The 15,820-nt window shown below is 33.2% G+C and overlaps 2 protein-coding genes across 4 annotated transcripts; one reads left to right on the forward strand and one right to left on the reverse strand.

The window, feature by feature from the left end:
* Positions 1–4,570: 4,570 nt before the first annotated feature.
* On the forward strand, positions 4,571–7,968 carry LOC111010043 (WAT1-related protein At2g39510). The gene is made up of 7 exons (XM_022283312.2): positions 4,571–4,831; positions 5,007–5,069; positions 5,297–5,413; positions 6,263–6,509; positions 6,593–6,754; positions 7,356–7,507; positions 7,593–7,968. The coding sequence occupies exons 1-7, from the start codon at positions 4,638–4,640 to the stop codon at positions 7,795–7,797; spliced, it is 1,140 nt and encodes a 379-aa protein (XP_022139004.1). The 5' UTR covers positions 4,571–4,637; the 3' UTR covers positions 7,798–7,968.
* LOC111010042 (N-lysine methyltransferase) lies at positions 7,896–15,588 on the reverse strand. 3 transcript variants are annotated; one of them, XM_088117608.1, is made up of 8 exons: positions 15,428–15,588; positions 15,000–15,200; positions 14,462–14,642; positions 10,222–11,634; positions 10,041–10,109; positions 9,747–9,945; positions 8,923–9,022; positions 7,896–8,297 (listed from the first exon to the last, which is right to left on the reverse strand). In XM_088117608.1, the coding sequence occupies exons 4-7, from the start codon at positions 11,572–11,574 to the stop codon at positions 8,952–8,954; spliced, it is 1,692 nt and encodes a 563-aa protein (XP_087973734.1). In that variant the 5' UTR covers positions 11,575–11,634; positions 14,462–14,642; positions 15,000–15,200; positions 15,428–15,588; the 3' UTR covers positions 7,896–8,297; positions 8,923–8,951. The 3 variants fall into 3 exon arrangements, with proteins under 3 accessions (XP_087973734.1, XP_022139003.1, XP_087973733.1); XM_022283311.2 differs by lacking the exon at positions 14,462–14,642; XM_088117607.1 differs by lacking the exon at positions 14,462–14,642 and having other exon boundaries at positions 15,317–15,527.
* Between the last annotated feature and the right edge of the window lie 232 nt (positions 15,589–15,820).

Raw genomic sequence — 15,820 nt, forward strand, 5'->3', positions numbered from 1 at the left:
CTACTTTGTCTCCCCATATGGCCACTATTTGACTTCCTCTTCCCAAAATATTTTATGATTTTTTTAATGACATGGAGACTCCATCCGTATTCTGATGCAGAAATTATAATTGGTGAATTGCTAAAAGTTTTGTGAGAACCATGGGAAAACCAACACATTGTTTTGGGATTCTTTTAATATTTGCATATAGTTTCGTATTGGAATTGAATTTACCTTTGAAAATGGTCAACTTTTTTCACTCGTGGGTTGTGATTTGTGAGATGGATAGCATTTGGGAAGAAAACAGCTGAAATAATAATTAAAAAAAAAAAAACAAACAATTCTCTCTCACTCTAATCTTGAGCCACAAGTTGGTGCACTAAATCTCCACTTTGAGGCTATAAATCAAAGTTCACTTAACATAATAATATGTTGAAGCCCAATTTTTATTAATTTTTAAATCCAACGATAGGACGTTTCTTTACGATAACATAGAGTTTCACACTATAACACTTTGGACCAAAAGTAGCTTGGATGATTGTAGCAGCATCGAGGCATCGCGCTTTTAAGTCAATCAAGTCACCCATTTTCGAGGGTTTTTTTCCTCTTGTGAAAGAAATGAATCTCACACAGGTTGAGATGATCAAGACACGATTAGAAAATTAGACAAAACTAAAATAAACCTTGGTAGAATAAATAAAAACAAGACAAGAAAGACTCGAGATTGAAAACTAGACAAGGAAAATCAAACTTCATAGACTATACATGTCGAAAATATTGGAAATGATTATAAAACTAGCTTTGATTAATTTTACTATTTCAGATTATTGTCTTTATAAAAATTATGTTGTTGTTTTATATGCATGGTGATAAAAAATGAGAAATATTGTCATGATAGGAATTCTTAACTTCAGATAATTAAATCATCTACGGTTATTTTTTATTTTTAAGAGATGATATGCAAAATGGGGCTTTCTAAAATAAGTTGAGTTTCTAGATTGAAATTAATCTCCTTGTAATGGTTGGAAAAGGGCAACTATTGGAAACATATTATCGATTTATTAATAAAAAATGGAAAATAATAAAAATGAAAAAACTATAGGTTATAAAAGCAAAGGTATGATCTAGAATTTGAATTCTCTTAAAGATGTGTATTTAATTTTTGTAATGCTCATTGCATTATGTATATACTTTTGATTGGATTTGACTCAAAATTTTGGATTTTTCATTCCCAAGATAGAAATGTGATGAGATTTGTCACATAAATGCTCTACCTTTTTCTGAAAAATAATAATAATAATAAAGTGATGATCGTGCAGGGAATGATGTACTTTTGATCTTCTACGTCAAAATTATAATTAATTTGATTTTTGAATTTTTAGAATAATGTTATTTAATTTTCGTATTTAATTTTTTTTTAATATCATTAAATTTTCTAATGAATCCCTAAACTTTTTAAATTTGATATATAATATATCAATTTAGGTCGTTAACTTCAATAGTGTAATGCATACCTGATGAGGTGTTTGAGAATAGCATTTGGCTAAACTTTGAAAAGATGAGGTGTTTGACGAGTTGGTGAAAAAATGAGTTAAAAAAGCATTTAAAAACCTATTAAACATCATAACTTCTTTTAAAGTACATAAACTAAAATAAATACAACTGAAAAGTTTTAGAACGTATTAAATTTTTTTAAGAAGTATGGTGATTAACGATATACAGCTCATTGACATAAAATTTTCTCGACGCGATCAACATTCAAAACCTCGTTTAAGACACAAAACTTCAATATTTAATAAAAATAAAACAATACCACAATTATTTATAGTAAAAAAACTTCATCCATTTACCAAATCACAATTTCTTTTCTTTTTTTTTTCATTTTCTTTTCTAAACCTGTCACAAATTTAGTGGATCCCTGATACTCATGTCACTAAACCATACACAAAAAATAATAATAATAATAAATAAATAAATAAATAAATAAATAAATAAATAAATAAAAATCTAAATTAGAAAAACACGTTAATTCAATTTTCGGCTTTTGGTCTTTGGTTTTTGGATTTTAATTTTTTAAAAACGGAATTGTTGGGTCAATTCAAAAACTGATTTCTGTTATTGAAAATCATGTTTTTTTTAATATTCTATTTTTTTCATTCTCATTTTTATCTCTGACAAAATTCTTTTACTTCAAAATTTTTCTTTCTAATTTTCTCCCTACAAAATTTATTTTCTCTCGATCAGTTTCATTTCTCTTTCTAAAAATTTGATATTTTTTCGAAAATTTTTTCTTTTTAAACTATTTTTTCCTCAAAAAATTATATTTATTTTCTTGTTCAATTTTTTTTCATTATAACTTTTATTTATCTTTCTATTAATTTATTTTCTCTAAAATTTATATTTTGAATCTTGTTCTTATTTCTAAATTTTTTTCACTATAATTTTTCTCTTTCTTTCCTTACATATCTTTTCCTTTCTACTTTATTTTTTTCTCTAAAATTTTTCTCTTTTTATCTTTAACGATTCTTTTACTAATTATTTTTTAATTTTTTTATTTATCTCTCTAAAATTTATCTTGCAAAAGTTTATTTACATCGTATTTTCATATTCATGACAAAAATTCCGCAGGGTCGGACATAAAAAATAGGAAATGCAAGTCTCAACCCCGACCTCGTCCCCAATTCTATTTTTTAAATAATTAATATATATTTATTACACTTTTTTTATTTTTTAAATTCTAAAAATAATTGAAAACAATTATAAAATCGATAATTTTTCTTAAGAACATCTCCGAACCGAAGAACGAGGTGTGGAGACGAGGATTAAAATTTTTTTATGAGGGAGAGCATCGTCACTCAATCCACACCATTGTCATCTTTACTCTACATAGAATTTTCTCTATCTAACATATATTTTCAATTTTCTAACTTTTTAAGTTTTCTGCAAATGGTTACTGTTTAGTTTTCAGTGGTTTTTGCTTTTAAAAGACAGAAAACCAAAAACCAAAAACTAAAAACAGAAAAAGCCAAAAACCAAAAACAGAAATATTATCAAATGAGCCTTAAACCATCCTTTTAATCAAATTGAGATAATCTCTTGAATAAGCTATTTTGCAAATTTATTTTCACAGGTCCAATGTTTACAAATTTTACAGTCTTAGGTTTTTGGATTTAAAATTTTTTTTAAATGCCAAATTTACCCTTATCTATGACATTTATATTTATTATAATTTGTCTTTTATTTAAATGCAAAAGATTTTTAATATTCCAAATTTGATTTTGTAAATGTGGGATCTAAATCAATCATTCTCCTAATTTCCTATAATTTACTCCTTAATATATTCTACTAAATAATGAAATTTATTACAAATATTTTTTCATTTTATTATATTTTTTTTTGCCAAATTTCAATAGTATAACCATTATAACATACACTTATATTGGAATATATATATATATTATTTATATAGAATATAAACTATATCCGATTACCTTTTTAGTTATATGAAATATAAACTATATCCGGCTATAAACTTAAGCAACATACACTTAACAATTGTGATATAAACTATAACCGTTATAACATACACTTATACAGAGATATAACTTATATGTGGCTATAAAGTATATACGACTATATCCCTCTACAATTAACAAACAAAGTATATAACCTACAAACATTCCGGTCGGCGACTAGACAATGACCGGGATAAATGGAGGGCTGGAATGATCGACGGACGGTCGACGACAAAAAGGAAACCTCGGGATAAATGGACGGAAACAATGGATGGGCGGCCGGAGACGAAGGAGAAGCTAGACGGATTGTTCCGGCGACGAAGAAGAACGAAGACGGCGGCAGGAGACGAAGGAACGCAGACGACGGTCGAAAACGAATGAATGGACGGAAACATAACGATAGAAGAAGAAGAAAAGTCAGAGGAATGAGGTTTTCGAATTTTTTCAATAACGGAGGATTTTGGGATTTGATATTTTTCACTTTTGTAAAGTTAATGGATTTAAAATGTAACCTCCTAAGTTGTCAATTTTGGATTTTTAAAATTAATTAATATTGAGGTGAGATATTAGTAAATTGGGTGATAGGTACCATCTTAAATAGGTTGTTTCATGACAAACGTATAAATTTTATACAATTCAATCATAATTATAGTCTCTAAATAGTTTATCAATGTAGTAATCCTAATCAAATTTCAACCGTAACACACAAAGAAAAGAAAAAAAGAAAAAAAAACCATGCACACACACAGCTGGCCATATATATAAAAGGAAGCCCTATATGGAATAGAACACATAGACTTAAAAAAAAATTAAAAGCATTAACCAAAACCCCCACATTAGTAGTAACATAACTACACACCAAATCATGAACCCAATTTAGATATTTGTGTATTAATTATCATAATCTACATACCATACATTATTATTATTAATATAGAATTAATTATTTAATCTGCTTCCTCTGTCAGCACAATGATGACTTTACACATGTGAAACCATCTTCTTTAATTCTCTTGATGTGTTGTATTAGTGGAGTCCCTAGACTCCTAATTTTGTTGCCTCTATAAAACCCTCTCCCTTTGTTCATTCTAAAAACATCTCAAAATAGAGACAGAGAGAATTAAAGCAGTTATAATATTAACAATGGAGGGTTTTCTGAAGATCTTGGGTGTGGCAAAGCCCTATGTGGGTGTTGTTTTTGTGCAATTTGGGTATGCTGGAATGGCCATTCTTGCAAAGTCAGCTCTCGACCAAGGCATGAGCCAACATGTCTTCGTCGTTTATCGACACGCTGTGGCTACTCTTCTCATTGCCCCTTTCGCCATCGTCTTCGATAGGTTTGGTTAATTATATATGTAAATTTAATCCTTTTTTTATGTTCTTTACCTCGAGCTTTGAAGTTAGCACGGGCTGGGTCTAGCAAGTGTAGTGAGGAAATAATGGTTCTACGGAGATTTGAATGTAGAGTTTTCGATTATATCGTTTGTTCATATTCTTTAACGTTGCATGCAGGAAAGTGAGGACGAAGATGACATTTTCGCTATTCATGAAGATTGTGATGCTCGGTTTATTAGAGTAAGTTCATATTTTTATCACTCTCACATGATGTCGTAATTAGCACAAAAGCTTGATAATCAATACTAATATTTCTTTTAAGTTATATTACAAGGAGTTTTAAATGGAGAATTTGTCTCTACTTTGATACAATACTAAACTATCACCGGACTCGAAAGTTTAAATTGATAGATTATGGTAAATTTAATATTTTATTCATTAATTAACGGTTTGAGAGAACGGCGCAGGCCGGTGATCGATCAGAACTTGTACTATACCGGTATGAAGTTGACAACAGCAACCTTTACAGCTGCCATGTGCAATATTTTACCAGCTTTTGCTTTCCTCATGGCTTGGGCTTGCAGGTACTTTCAATTTACCCTTCACGAAAGGAAAAAAAAAACTGTGTTTTGAAAATATATATACTTGAAGATTTAAATCATTGTTATTAACTTTTTGTAAAGTTTAATAAATAAAACCTAAGATATGTTTGCATATTTTGTTCCATGCGTAGTAATAAGTTATGTGTTAAGTTTTGAAATGGATTATGAAAAATTAATGTAAAATTGAGAGATTAAAAGAAAATATTTAAAAGTTTAATAAAAATAATCAACCTTTAGAGATTAAAATAGGATTTAAACTTTTTTTTTTTTTGGAAAATTGTGATTGAATTACTAGCTAAAAGTCATTGTTATTATGTATATTAAAACTATTATTCACTAATACTGATTTTTTTTATATAGAAAAAAATTCATGTATGAAAATATTATTAAAAAATGGCAAAACAATAACATTTAGAAAATAGTTATTCAAGTACTAAAAAAAATAGGAAAGCAAGCAACCCTAGTAGTTGATTTTACAGTTCCCATCAAGCTAAAAAAAATATTTTCAGTGTTTTAACAGTAAAATTATGTTCAAGTTGACGAATATCAAACCTCTTTTTTTTTCAAGAAATAATACATTAACAAATATCCTTTCTTATCCAACTCGACATATTATATTTAACTTATCCAAACTATACACTATCAAATGGATGAATAATCAAAATACAAAACTATCCCTTTTATTTACCAATCTGAGCATAGTTCAACTGGTTAAGACACTTATCTTCAATTAAAAGATCGTAAGTTCGAATTTCCACTCCCAAATGTTGTACTAAAAACCACGCCATTTCAAGAGTTTCAACGAACATATAAAAATATTTATACGTGCAGGCTTGAGAAAGTGAATATTTTGAAAATGGGAAGCCAAGCAAAAATCTTAGGGACCATAGTGACAGTAGGAGGAGCCATGGTTATGACCTTCATAAGAGGTCCCATGTTGAATCTGCCATGGACAAGCCACAACCAGCTCTCTGCTTCTTCTTCAAGTGCTTCTGCTGCAATTCACCAAGACCCTCTAAAGGGCTCCCTCATTATTGCATCTGGCTGCATTTGCTGGTCAGCTTTCATCATTCTCCAGGTAAAAATATCAAGCCTTCTCTTTTGGTTGATGGACATTGGAGTTTGCAGAAAGGAAACTAATTTCGATGTCAATGGCGTTAGGCTATTACGCTGAAAGCGTACCCCGCGGAGATGTCGCTCACGGCGTTGATATGCTTGGTGGGAACCATTGGAGGCTCTGTGGTGGCTTTGGTCATGGACAGGGGGAACCCTGCTGCTTGGTCTTTGCACTTTGACAGCCAACTTCTGGCTATTGTTTATTCTGTAAGTGTGTGCATATTTTAACTGCAGTTAATTTGATAGGAATAAGAACGAGAAGTTGTTGAGTGGAAACCAAAAATTTTGATATCGTGTTTACTAACACAAAAAAAAAAACACAAAATAAAAGTGAGTTTGAAATTACTTTTGAAAGAAAGTATGTTTTCACGATAAATATTTTTAAAATTTTTTTATATGGGTACTTTTGGGTGTTTTTCAAACTCTTAAAAGAAAAGAATCTTTTTTATTCCGTTACCAAATATAATGAAAACTTTGAAAAGTACTTTTGATTAAGTAAAAAAACACTTTTCACCTTTCTTAAAACTATGTTAAACTCACTATAGATGCGGTAGCCATAACAAAAATAGAGACAATGTCGAGATCATAAATTTTAGAATCAAAATGAGATCATTTAAATCTCGTCTCCCATAGTTAGAAATCTAATCTCATTTGGTCTAAAACCTACAAATCAAGAATCCTTGTACGATAAATCCTAACATGAGAACGAAGGGGAACGATTCTTATTCCCTCATTCTCATTCCTAATAAGCAAACGCGATAGAACTTGGTCCATTTTTTCTCCTCTAATAGCATTTTTTTCTTTGCAGGGAATAATATGTTCAGGGGTAACTTATTACATTCAAGGAGTGGTGATGCAGACAAAAGGACCTGTTTTTGTCACTGCATTCAGTCCTCTGAGCATGATTTTAGTTGCAATTATGAGCTCCTTCATCCTATCTGAGATAATGTTCTTGGGCAGGTAAAGAAGAAATCTGTTTCACCTTTGAACACACAACTTAAAAAGACTAAAAAAAAATTCTGCTTCTTTTCAACTCTATTTGCAGGGTTATTGGGGCAGTAGCCATTATCGCTGGCTTGTACCTGGTTTTGTGGGGACAAAGCAAAGATCAGCTTTCAGTTAAATCCGGCTGTGATAAGGTAACACCTTGTGAGCAACAGATGACTGGAAAGGATGAGGCTTCGACGACCACGATGGTTCAACCGAGTCGAGAGTTCCTGGTGCTTGATGTTGATAAAGAGACAAATTGATGAATTCGGTTGAGTACCTGTGATTCTCCTCGCATCTGTTAATATGAGCAAGTCGAACGCGGTTATAAGTACCCTGCATTTTCATCTCAACCAAAATGTATTTGTAATTTTTGCATTTGAAGGCGGCCTATATATTATATAATAATAGTTTCTGTTTTTGTTGGAACCAAAGCTCCTGGAAAAGATGGATGTTTCAGACTATTCTATTGTGCTGAAATGCTTCAATACAATTCTGCCAAGAGGGAATAAAATCAAGAACAAAATGTAACATGAAAGGAAAAGCAGAGGGCATTCTGTGCAATGGACACTTGTGATCAAATTGATGTCTTTGTAAGTCGGCAGGTTGCTGACCGACCTGGCCGAATAACGCCTTCACCAAACGCCACTCATCCATATCATCTTTGAGAGCAACTACTGGTTTACAATATACTCACTTTAGCAATGTTTTGGTTACAAATCCATCCTGTGAATAAATACCCTGGTGGGTATATCTTTGAGGTCTACAAGTGGTATAATACAAGTATCAGCAAAATCAAACAATAAATAAACAAAAACAATACAAGAAAATACATCTCATGCAGAGATGGAACACCATCAGCATACACACCAAAACTTTGAGCTCCAAGTCCCCGAGTTGCTTCGCAAATATCTCAAGCTCATTTATTCTAGGAGAGAGAAAAATACTTGGAATTTTCCTCGTCTATATGTGAGTTTATGATGTTAGAGTACATGAATGCAGCAATTAATGCAGAGAGCTACACTGTATGAATATTTAAGGATAAGACTAGTAAAAGAGTCAGAATTGAGATCGAAAGATTAAGCTGGTACACAGCACAGTTGTTCGAAGCTTAAAAATATTTTGATCACTAATTTCCTATTTCATGACTGAATATGTTGTACGCACAACATTCCACACTAGGCTGCAGCATGACAAAGGCATTAGCCGCCTACTTGTAAGTATAGGGTTATCCAAAACTTTCAATATTTTATCAACTTAATTTAGAGAGAGCACAAAAAAGGCATATTGTTTATAGACATAGGCCTCCTTAAGTTTAAAAGTCAAATTGAGACCAAATGTATTCAAATCTGAACACTGCTAAGCACAGACGACAACACATAGCCTACCTCAAAAATTAAAAAGGTAAATCCCCATCTCAAGAAGGCATAATTACTTCATCCTTTCCATAAATACGCTGGAGTTCAAGGGTGGCAGCTTGATAAGATGCTGTGCAGTAGAAATGACAGAGAAAGTGTGAGACTCCAACATAAATGTTTAATATAAATGTCCAAAAAAAAAAAAGTGTTTACGTGAGATCTACTAGATACAAAATGCATTTTTCTTCATAGAAAAAACAAGTGGCTCAACAAAGTGTGAAGGGAACTGTAACCTTGATCTTGAAAGTACAAATTTAATATATAGAGTGCTTACAAGCATGAAAAAGAAAAAAAGATATAATAGAATAAACGTAAAAAAATATGGGCATATGTGAAATCCACAAGATACCAAACTATCTTTTCCTTCATTGGAAAACCACGTGGTTGATCACAATGGGGCGGAAACAAAAATCAAAAAGTGAGAGGCTTGAAACCACACTCCTATTATTAAAGCGAAAATTCAGAGCAACCTGCCAGAGGTTTTAGTTATTCTCGTGCTATTCTGACTCGTGGGCTTAAAGAACCATGGCAGTCACAAAAAGCCCAAAAACCTTCTCGGCTGCCCATCTTTGACCAGCCAAGAAGACCAGCACCCTGAAGCTCTTTTTATATTTTCAAATCTCTCTAACGTCTTATTTGCACAAGTACTTTCCAGTTAGAAAATTTTGTGAAAATTGATTCAATTTTAATCATCGTATACAAATTTACACTGCCAAACTCAATAGAAATACATAATCCTTCATATTTTTACTGATGTAGCCACGTAAAGATTGTATGGAATTTTAAAAGATCACCTTTCCAAATACGAAAATTCTTCTGATTAATGGGAGAGCCAGTCACATTCTGAATTGCATCAAATAGCATCTCCTGAGGGGTGTTCTTTAGCTCTTGAACAACAGCATAGATAGTTTTGCCATTCTCGAAATAAATATGATTATTTGGATGTTTGGTTTTGCAGCCAGCGTGCCTCTCAAATTCATAAGCATTGAGAGCCTGTGCAATAAACTCGCTTAGCAACCTTAATCATATAATTAGAGCTTCATTTCCTTGGTCTACAAACAAATGTAATCTTGAACTTTATAAGTTACCTTAGATTGCTTGCAGTTGTCACAGCTGCACAAATATCCAGTCCCTTTTATAATTCCCTTGAGATTTTTCTTCCCAGCATAAATGTTAAAAACAGGTGGCAGAAAAAACTAATTAATCTCAAAGCATTCTGCATATTTTCAAATTAAGAATAACACTTATATTTAAGAAAATAGATGATACCTCTCTTGACCAAGAAACATATTTCACAGGGACCCCATCAAGCATACCAGTGGAGAGCAAGCTTTTAACATTTGAAGGGAAGCTATTTGGGGGCACCTTCTTAGTCGTCCTTGGCTCTTTATTCTTGGAACTTGTGTCAATTTTAGCATCAAGTTTTGGGGCATTGTTAACATTTAATTCCGCATTGGGATCAACTGAATCTCGCAGGGTTGATACTTCTGATGCTTGGGCAGAAGCCTGATTAGCCATTAACAAGTCATAACTGCTAATGATCCCACCAGAAGGATTATCTGTCGCATTTTCATCATCGAAACCTCCAAAAGATATAGTATTACTCTCACCCTTATGGTAGTTGTGAGCCATAGACAGAGAACCAGAATCCGCTTTGTCATATTTAGGACCCACATGTACGATGTCAGAGTCCACCTTGTCATATGTTGGACCCATTGAAAGGGTATCATCATTTCCCTTATTATAGGAGGAAGCCATTGAAATGAAAGTATCACCGCCTTTACTATAGGTTGGTCCCATTGAGATAAAATTTTCGTGCCCTTTATTGTAGGAAGCACCAAAAGAAATGATATTGCCATCTGCCTTCTCATAAGACTGACCCATTGATATAAAAGTGTCATCCCCCTTGTCAAAAGGCTGACTCATTGATAAGATGCTACTGTCCCCCTTGCTATAGTTATGACCAATTGTAATGAAATTTCCATCACCCTTGCTGAAAGTATGACCCATTGAAATAAAATTGTCATCTGTCTTGTGATATGCAGGGCCAACTGAGATGGTACTGTCATCTCTGCTATTATAAGTCTGGCCCAATGATATAGCGTTCTCGTGATTTTTGTTAAATGTTGTACCCATCGAAATTGTACCATTATCACCCCTGTTGTATGCATGCCCCAACGAGGCAGACATGCCAATGTCAGGATCCCTGACTTGATTGACTTTAACTTTCCTAATTCCACCAAAACTGAGACATGATGAGGAATCTTCAATGGATTGGGACATGGACAAGCCAACTGATGGGTTGTTTGCAAAATGATTCTCGAACTCCTTTCTTCCCATGTCCATATTAGCATTTCCAACAGTGATGCCTCTATCAACCAAGTTGACAGTTCTTATAGGCTCTGAGCCAAAGAGGCGATCAGTGAATGGCCCAGGAACTGACTGAAAACTCGAAGTGTTATCCCAGGGAGAAACATTCATGTGTGGAACTCCTGGAACAGGTCTAGAATTTACAGTTTCTATTGCTTGCTTCTTGCTACTGAATAGTTCTTGTGCATTGCCATCCATAAACCATTGATGGCCACGCTTTGTTTCAATTCTAGAGGAGCTATCATAATTCATCTCTCCATCAGTTAAACATCCTGCATCCCTAGGTATCCAAAAGCTTTTATGCTGGAAAGACTGCCAAAAAAAAAACAAATACTTGAGAGGCTTTCAAATATCAGAAAATCATAATGATTACGCAGCTTCTATTTCAAAACACAAGAATTTACCCCAAGACACCACAAAAGATACTAGGACAAAAGATTAACTTGATTACAAGAAAATGTGGTTAAGATGCCAGTATATATAAGCTTGCAGTTTGCATTTAACGGAATAGGGGAAAAAACTAAATACTAGGAAGAATAAATACGTGCCACCTTAATTTCCAGAAGCTTTAAATATAGCAATAGTTATAGTTACTGATGCATCCTCCGCACAGCAACATATAACCATATTCATATGTTAAGTTCAGTAAAAGCTGTAACCTCTTCCCCTTTCAGACAGAAGAAGATACAGAGAAAACTTGTAAGGAAAGGGTTTACATCTCCACATAAACAATTCATGCATTTCAGAAAATAACACAAGTATATTAGCCAAATGATATTAAAAAACATAGACATCTGAACTGAACATAAACTCTCGTGAAAACTAACTACGTGATGGACGAATGGCTGGAAGAGAAATCATTTGTTACAAAGAAATTCACTCCAGAATAATAAGGCTAAAGCCATGCAGTTATTTCCTTACAGTAATAAAATATTTAAGAGCTTTTTACGGATCCATTCCCAGAAAGATAATTTCCAATTCGTGTGAACTGACAACTAACATAAAAGCTTAAAGTTGACATGATCAAAACCAAATAAAACTATTATTCTGAAGACCTAAAGTTATACTTATATATTACACATGAAAAAAAATATACAGAATGTCAGTTTTTGAATAAAGGACTAGTTAAAATATACTAACTTATTAAAAACATTGAGAAAATATACTACCTTAATAAAAAAATTGAGTTAGCAAAGAAAATTTATACAATGTTATAACTAAATACAAATTTAAAAGTACTCTACAAGTTTCTAATATCTGATTACAAAATCCAATCTCATGCTAAAAAAATTCATGATCAATAAAGAGTGAAATTATTAACTTCCCTTACTAGACATCATTTTGCTCAAATTTACAACATTTTCCAGTTCAAACATTTTACACATAACACTTCATCATATAATCAGATGGAGATTCGATTAGCTCATTAGGTTTAAAACTAGTGTAAATGTTCTTTTTGCACGATAATTAAGACTTTAGATTGTAGGTAGAACACATGTTTGACCAGTATATATCTTTCCCAACTTAATTGTCTTTCCCTTCAGAATTACTTGATCATACTTACAAATAGGCCTTGGACATTATATTTTGGCAAAATATTATGTGATTGATCATTAGAGAAGCCCAAGCTTCCTTTCTCTCCCTCTTTCTTCCCTGTCCTCCCTCTCTTTCTCTGTTAATTTCTCCAGCACTTTCACATCACAACAACTTCCCACCCCCGTCAAGATTCTGGGAATTAATAGTCCATTTAAATGCTATTCAACTATACCTTCAAACAAGATTAGCATATTGAACGTTGTCTTCATCAGTATTGCATAAAAAATTGTCGAATTCATCCAATCCAACGTCAATAAATGATACTGACATCATATTTCTTTCAAACTAATGGAACCATCAAGATGCTAGAATTTTGCCACTGCTCCCATCGAGTCTTCTAGTAAGGGCTTTGAAGTTTGTTGAGGCTTTAACTTGCAGGACAGTTACTTGAGAGCCTTTATTTTCAATCAACCGAAGCCCACAATCTCAATCAAACAACTTAAAAAAAAAAAATTTCTTATCACTGACTAAACCTTTAACATTTCATTTTTTATTTCAACTCCTTATCAACCATCTTTTTATTCTTCACTGCAGATAGACCACTTCCTACCAGTTATTATAGTTAAACTAGAATAGACAAGAAGATCAGACGACCATCATATTTTCATATTTTTTATAACATAATTTTACATTTAGGGAAAAAATTTTATGAATCCAAAATTTGTGAAACAAGTGAAAATTATCATACAGGATGGAATATAACTTCAAGTGAGGTGCATTTTAATTTCCTAATAAGTTGAAACAAAAGCTGAAAGTCATATTCAGTCCTTTTCATCTCCTAGCCATTTTTTCCAATTTCTAACAACTTCTTTCTAGTCACTCGTCACATTGTCACAGATAATACTATTTTAGCTCATTCCAACAATATTATTGACAAGATCAGCTACATTTTCGATGTAGCTTAGACTTTTAAAAATCTGTCTGAACTATGACAGTGAAGCCATCTTTCCATAAGAGGGACAGAGTCATGTCTAGCTTTATGCTCCATCCAAAGGAAAGTCCCTAAAAATTTTAACTATCAACTGCATGATGAGCCAAGAAAAAGTTTTCATAGAATTATAAACAAATTTTCCCTTATTATTATTGTTTGGTGACAATGGAAATTAAACAACACATAATCCTCAGCTTCCTTTCACAAACTCTAAACGCAACGATTGGCACAAGATGAATACTGTGAGGAATTCTGCTCATCTACTGAGGTAAATGGATCAAGGTTTGAGCAAAATAAGCCATAAGGAAACACTTTAACTTGAACCAAATATGATTGCCAGAATAAGCAAGCACAGATTTGGAGTAAAGAGGAATTAAATATAATAAGTTGTGACTCGATGAAAGGGAGTTAGATCAATAAATTCTTTACAAAATTTCCTGAAAATGTCTATACTTTTTAGTTAATTGGCATTTAATAGCTGCAATAGTTGTAAATAATGGGATGACCCATCTAAAGCTTTAACTAGATCAAACTAAAAACAGAAACCTACACATTTCAGCTATTGAAGATTCCATTTTGAATGTCAAAACTGTAACCTCCTAGAATACCTACCACATCAAGCAACTTGCCTTAGGTCCATTCCACTTCTACATATTGAGCTTCAGTAAGAGTCGAAACAGCAAAATTTTGAGGGAACCATACAAATGATATCGAAGATGACAATTATTGAAGGTCCGTCCAAACATATTAACTCAATAAATACTTGGAGATGTCTTCCTGTCGTGCCATAGACCTGTACGCTTAAAATGTATGCTAATTCATCATAAATCTCAAAGAGCATTTACTCATCTGAAAATGTTATCATGGTTTTGAGCAGTCACTAGTATTTGTGACTCCATCACAGTAAAAGATACAGCCTAGAGTTTTGCAAATTAGCCAACAGAAATTGAAGAGTGACTCCGAATGGAAAATAGGTTATTACATATTATTAACCTAGCAGCTTATGAATAAGTACTCCATTAGGTAGGCAAGACGTTAAAGATGACAAAAGATGTTATGGAAACAGAAAATTAATCTTTTACAAGGAGAAGATTGTACAAAGTAACATGCATAGGGGGAAATAGTATGCAAATTCCGAATTCAAACGTACCATTCTTTCCGCTGATAACCCCCAACCAAAAACCCAAAAACTTCAAGTCACTCCGCCAAGCTCTGAAACTCAACCTCCGCGCAATCAGCTCAGCTCCCTTCCACACTACACACACTCGAATCCAACTCCACGCCCAGTGCCAGATGTAGACGACGACACTACTCAAGTTAGCCCCAAAACTCAAAGTTTCTCAAAATCGATCTGCAAAGACAAACAAAAAAGCAAACCAAAAAAGAAACCCAAAAATTAAAACTCATAGAGCAGCAATCGAACCCCGATCAGAGCTCAAAACGATCAAACAAAATTCCGAAACTCACACAAATACAAATGCGCCAATAATTTCAATGGAAATCGAAATCAAAGAAACCAACAATGGGAGATTGAAAATCCGGAATTCCACGAGTGACAGAGATTCCAAGTGAACTGACCTTTGCCGGAGAAATCGCCGGTGAGGTTTACCGGTGAGGACATGCGATCTTCTTTTCTCTCGGTGAGAAGAAAGAGAAAGGGACTTCTGAGACTACTGGATAGCGACAGAAGCTGAGCTTTGGTATTTTTACTATAGCGATTGATCCACTACGATGCGGCTCTACCATCGCCAATACACCGTCTCTAAATCCAACCGTCCACGCGTACCGCTGGATCGGTGGGCCCGCCTTCACTCCGCAAGGCTTACGTATGGTTTCGAAAAAACCGATACGGAAAATCGAGCCGTTGAAAAAATATACCATATGTGAAGGCTCTGTATATGGTAATGTATTGAATTCGAGCTCCACGATCTGACTGAATAAAGTTTTACACGTGGAGCGACGTAATAGGCT

The sequence above is a fragment of the Momordica charantia genome (genome assembly GCF_013281855.1).
Source record: "Momordica charantia cultivar OHB3-1 chromosome 9 unlocalized genomic scaffold, Mcharantia_2.0 BLBB01000009.1, whole genome shotgun sequence".
In the NCBI taxonomy this organism is placed as follows: Eukaryota; Viridiplantae; Streptophyta; class Magnoliopsida; order Cucurbitales; family Cucurbitaceae; genus Momordica; species Momordica charantia.

Excerpts from the sequence above, each read along its gene's own strand:
- LOC111010043 (XM_022283312.2), top strand. The coding sequence starts at position 4,638 with ATGGAGGGTTTTCTGAAGATCTTGGGTGTGGCAAAGCCCTATGTGGGT. Across the intron at positions 4,832-5,006 it reads TTCGCCATCGTCTTCGATAG|GAAAGTGAGGACGAAGATGA; the intron begins GTTTGGTTAATT and ends CGTTGCATGCAG. Across the intron at positions 5,070-5,296 it reads GTGATGCTCGGTTTATTAGA|GCCGGTGATCGATCAGAACT; the intron begins GTAAGTTCATAT and ends AGAACGGCGCAG.
- LOC111010042 (XM_022283311.2), bottom strand. Across the intron at positions 9,946-10,040 it reads ACAACTGCAAGCAATCTAAG|GCTCTCAATGCTTATGAATT; the intron begins GTAACTTATAAA and ends TTTATTGCACAG. Across the intron at positions 9,023-9,746 it reads GAATTTTCGTATTTGGAAAG|CATCTTATCAAGCTGCCACC; the intron begins GTGATCTTTTAA and ends TCTACTGCACAG.